General features: G+C 40.5%; 1 protein-coding gene across 1 annotated transcript; it reads right to left on the reverse strand.

Annotated features, from left to right (window-relative positions):
* Positions 1-913: 913 nt before the first annotated feature.
* Positions 914-4922, reverse strand: LOC139477319 (uncharacterized). The gene has a single exon (XM_071259872.1). The coding sequence runs from the start codon at positions 4616-4618 to the stop codon at positions 914-916; it is 3705 nt and encodes a 1234-aa protein (XP_071115973.1). The 5' UTR covers positions 4619-4922.
* Between the last annotated feature and the right edge of the window lie 825 nt (positions 4923-5747).

A 5747-nucleotide genomic window follows, 5' to 3' on the forward strand; every position in this document is an offset into this window, starting at 1 on the left:
CTCTCCTTACGTTATGTTGGAGGTTGTTACTTCCTCCTACGTAATATCGGAGGTTCTTCCCTCCTACGCACTCTAAGGTTAACCGGCCAGTTCCGGGACACTACAATGTAATATACGCAATTACAGTCACTGAGGTATGTGTCACTACCTCACAATACATACAGCCATGCACCAATACTCCGATTTACATATTACTGAGTTGAACTGTTTATACTTTGATCATGTTGTGGTTATTTGTTACAGTGGCTTTACGCTATTACCATCAATATGTGTATATAATTACGTTTGGAAAAAATACATAACTCAAAATTCTATCCTCTAAAATACAATTCAACATGAAACAATAAATGTAAAAACTTACGCCAACCAGAGTAGAAGTCTCCCACAATATTAGTCCATGCCTTACATGACCATTCTGATTCTGGCTGACTGTACAAATTATTACCCTGCCCCGCTATTTAAACTGACCCCAAAGCCCAAGCTACCCCTGACCTCCCTATTGTTACACCAATTAACTCCCCAGCTATCACCCGTACCCAGTCACGCTTCCCTGAACCTAACCTGTTCCCATAGTATTACCTGACAATATCTAAAAACAACTCGCTAAGCTTAATATACTAATGTAACCATACCGTAATACATCTATCTGAAGTACTAACATATAATTAAAATATACAAGATTATCTGTGATCTTGACATCACCTCCCCACTTAAGTTAATTGTACCTGAGCACAATTATATAACAAACAAGATCACATATAACTTTGTCCTAACGTCTTTTAAAGACATTATCTAATACAAAACCATATATATACACAATGACAACAATAATACACAAAAAGTAATGACTGTCATATCTTCACTATGATGCTGAAAAATGCATTATTTACATACTGCTATGCACACAGTGTGACTAGGGCGAACACCGGCTCAAGAGGTCAGCTCCCACATTCTCAATCCCCTTGATTGCACGGATCAGAAACCTGTAAGGTTGTAAAGTTAGAGCCCACCTCATCACTCGTCCATTGGTCAACTTGGCTTTGGTCATCCATACTAAGGGCTGATGGTCCGTTTCAAGAATGAACTCCCGCCCATACAGATATCTTTCTAACTTCTGTATTGCCCATACTATTGCCAAACACTCCTTTTCTATGGTAGAGTACGCCCTCTCACGTTCTGCCAACTTTCGACTCACGTACATTATTGGAAACCGCTCACCTTCCTGTTCTTGTAAAAGAACAGCTCCGATTCCGACGTCAGAAGCATCACTTCTTACTAGGAATGTTTTCTCCAAGTCTGGCAGTTTCAAGATTGGAAAACTTGACATGTGTGTTTTCAACGTCGTGAAAGCTAACTCTTGACTCTCTGTCCATACTACCTTGTTTGATTTGCCCTTCTTGGTAAGATCAGTCAGAGGCACTGCTATGGCTGCATAATTTGGGATGAATTTCCGGTAGTACCCAGTTAATCCTAGCAAAGCTCTGACCTGTTTCTTAGTTTGTGGTCGTTCAACATTTAGGATTTTCTCCACATTCTTACCCTCCGGCTGAATTAGGCCACTCCCAACCCTGTGTCCCAAAAACTCCAACTGTTTGTATCCTATTTTTACCTTTGATGGTCGAGCTGTAAGATGAAATTGCCTTAACCTTGTAAATATGTCTCTCAGACTTACCACATGAGGTGACCATTCCTCTGTTCCTTCTATGATGTCGTCTATGTAGTTGTCAGTGTTAGGTATGCTATGTAATACTTGCCTCATGAGTCGGGAAAATACTGCTGGTGCGTTGACAACTCCAAATGGCATCACCTTCCATTGGTATAACCCATCAGGGGTTATAAAAGCCGTCAGTTCTTTGCTACTCTCTTCCATTGGGATCTGCCAATATGCCTTGCTCACATCAATTTTGGTTAGGTACTTACAGTGTCGAAGCCTTGCAAATACGGAATCGGCTAATGGAATTGGTTCTGCATCAAAGAACTTTTTGTACTTACCTGATTTTTTTTTTAGTTCTTGTTGTGCTATATGAATAGTATCTTCCAGTCGGTTTTGCAAATCTAACACATACTCATAAGTAGTTCTTACCTCAGGATTTTGTATGTCTTTAGTCCAGATTTCTCTGAGAATCTGCACTGGCCCTCTAACTGTACGCCCGTACAGTAGTTCAAAGGGAGCAAATCCCAAACTCTCTTGAGGTACTTCTCGGTATGCAAATAACAAAGCAGCTACATACCTGTCCCAGTCATATGGCCGTTCTGCACACATTCGTTTCAACATTGTCTTCAGAGTACCGTTGAATTTTTCCACAAGGCCATTACACATTGGATGATATGGGGTAGTAGTTAGCTGATGCAAGGATAATAATCTACTTACCTCCTTCATTACACCTGAAGTGAACTGGGCTCCCATGTCCGTCAAGATCTCCTTGGGGATACCTACTCTACTGAATATTTCGAAAAGAGCTTCAGCAACATACTCAGTTTCAATCCTTGGCAAAGGTACTGCCTCTGGGTATCTGGTAGCATAGTCAACTACCGTCAAAAGATACCTATTACCTTTGTCAGTGACAGGATACAACGGGCCTATCAGGTCAACGGCTATTCTCTCAAATGGTACTTCGATTAATGGCATTTGTCCTAGTGGTATTCTTCTTACCTTGCCCTTGGGGGTTGTGCGTTGACAAATATCACAGGACAGCACATGTCTTCTAACATCACCCATTATTCCTGGCCAATAAAACTGAGACATAACCCGATCTAAAGTCTTTTTGATTCCAAGGTGCCCTCCCATCAATGCTTCATGGCTTACTTTCATCACTTGGGTACGCAGCCCTACTGGTACAACTGCCTGTACAACTTGCTTACCCTTGTCAAACTTGGTGAAGGTATGCTTCCTATAGAGCATATCATTCTCAATATAGTAAGAGGAAGTACTATGCCTGGTCTCCCTAATTTTCCCTTCCTCCACTAATTTCCTGACTTTGTCCAAACTGGAATCCTGTTGTTGCTGGGTAATGAACTCACCTCGACTCAATGTCAGCCCCACAGGTTTCAGTGCCTTCAGTGGTTTCATGCCTTCTTGTCTTACTCTTCTTTGGCCTCTTGTTTCCACAGCACTTACCATCTGGATATCATCCTTATCCCACGTCTGATCTGGATCGCTTGGTTCTCTCACTCCTGGAATATTGCCTAATATCAGGTCACAGAGTGGTGTGTCCATACATGCAGCTCTTACCTTTCCAGTATAAAAGGGTGTGTCCACGGTAATCCATGCTACGGGAAGTATTAGCACCCTACTATCAGCCAACTTACAAGATTGTGTTTCTGAGGACAAACATTCATCCTCTACCTTTGACCTCCTCACTATTACGCCAGTACAGCCACTGTCTCTCAGGACATCCACTGGCTTGCCATTTACCTTTCCCTTGTGAATAGGCATGTTGTGGTCTGTAGTAAACATGCTTCCTGAGGCTACATCTGGTTCACTCACCCTCTCTGAAGTTGTGGCATCACCATCTACAACTTCAGGTATTCTTGCCTCAACATCTATACAATCTGGAAGGACTGCAGACACGTTACTGGTGTATTCACTTACTTGGATACTTGCCACGTTATATTTGGGTTTCTTACACTGTGCTGCCAAATGTCCAATTTGACTACAGTTGTAACATGTCCTTTCTTTAATAGGAATAAATGGTTTGGGTTTTGTACCACCTGGCGCCTTGTTCTCTCCTGGTTTACCTTGGACCTCTGTTTTGTCATGTTGACCAAAACTACCTTGCTTACCATATCTAACAGGACCTGTACCTCTGGCTTCTATAAATTGTTCTGCTAGTCTGGCCATTTCCATAGCATCTTTTGGTTTTCTCTCTTTCAAGAATATACTAAGATCCCTTCCAGTTACATTTAAAATCTGTTCACGCAACAATAAATCTTTCACACCTTCAAAAGTCTTTTGAGTACCACTAAGCTCAATCCATCTGTTGAAATAGTTCTCAATTCTAACTACAAACTGTGTGAATATCTCACCTGTATCAGTTTTAGCAGTTCTAAATTTCTGATGAAATCCATCCTCTGTCATTTCATAGCGTTTTAGCAATGCAGTCTTAACAGCAGTATAATCTTCTGCGTCATCTACACTTAATCTGGAGTATACTTCCAAAGCCTTACCTTTTAGTAGCGTACAAAGATATGCTGCCCAATGACAAGGCTTCCAACCTTGTGCTACAGCTACCCGTTCAAACCGTTGAAGATATGCATCAATGTTGTCATTGCGGTCTTCAAACGGAGGCATCTTAGGCATCTTAGGTGCAGCACCTGATTGTTTCTCTCCTACCTGTCCTTCATAATTTCCAGCATAACTCTTTTCTAACTTGGCTAATTCTATTCTCTCCTCTGATTGCACTCTTAATTTTTCTTTCTCCCATTCTAACTTTTCTCTCTCCTTTCTCTCCTCCAATTCTAATATCTTGATCTCCCGCTCCCTTGCTCTTTCCTCTCTTTCTAACTTTTCCTTCTCTTTCTCTCTCTCTAACTCAGTTTGTTCTTTTACAAACGTCCTCAAATCATTTTGCTCATACCCTAAACTCTGACCCAATTTGATAATCTTTTCAAGATCCATATCTAGCTGTATGGTGATAGTATGAAGTACAAGTACAGTTAAACCCAGCAGGCTTAGTCTTGGACAACTGTGAATAATGAATGCTACCAATAGGAACTTAGACTATACAAAAGTACATTCATGCATAGAATGGAACCCAAAAATATAAAATTCCAACCAATAGCCTAATCTGACCAATAAATGAAATACACCCTACCAACCTTGATTCTAACTCGAACACTCAAGGATGTAGAAGTGGTGCCGGAGGTCCTATCACACCTCTGGCCAAACAAATACTACAAGGATAAACCATCAAGGAAGTAACTCCTAATCTCTCATTGAATGATGGTCTGAGTTAATTCAATAGTGACAATAATTAAATATCCCACCGCTGCCACCAAAATGTCACGTATTGAATCAACCACCAACACAAATGAGATTGTAATACAGATTTATTCCCTCCCTTAAAGTAATTTTAAATCCCAATAACAATATCTAAATTCAAACTAATACCAAATTAACTAACACAACTAACTAAACTAGCTTCTCCTACCAATAACAATACTACCACCTACTACTAATACTAATATCTTAATACTAACAGTACAAATGTCTACTACTAATAATACAACTATCTCCTACTAACAATACAACTATCACGATACACTATCCTAATACTAATAGTCTACTTCTAAAAATACTAACACTAATACAGATGTTCTAAGAATAACACAACTAATACACAGTAAAACTTTGTGTGTGTATATATATACAACAACAACACACAACCACAAAAAAAAAAACAACCAAAAGATACAAAGCCACTCCACTGTCACTGTCACAACAGTTCTATACAGAACTTTAGAATCTCTGATGTTATTGAGCAGTTCATACGAGAATTCTTCCTCGTAATAACGAATGGTGATCTTTTCACCCAGGCGATGTTGTCCCCACGGAGTTAGGGGTGCCTGTTTACATGGATGCCACGGCTGTGTTCATCCTACGATGTGCCACGGAGACGAAGATACTTCTCTCCTTACGTTGGGTCGGAGAACTTCTCTCCTTACGTTATGTTGGAGGTTGTTACTTCCTCCTACGTAATATCGGAGGTTCTTCCCTCCTACGCACTCTAAGGTTAACCGGCCAGTTC

The sequence above is a fragment of the Haliotis cracherodii genome, unplaced genomic scaffold (assembly GCF_022045235.1).
Source record: "Haliotis cracherodii isolate W230 unplaced genomic scaffold, xgHalCrac1.p SCAF_33, whole genome shotgun sequence".
Taxonomy (NCBI): Eukaryota; Metazoa; Mollusca; class Gastropoda; order Lepetellida; family Haliotidae; genus Haliotis; species Haliotis cracherodii.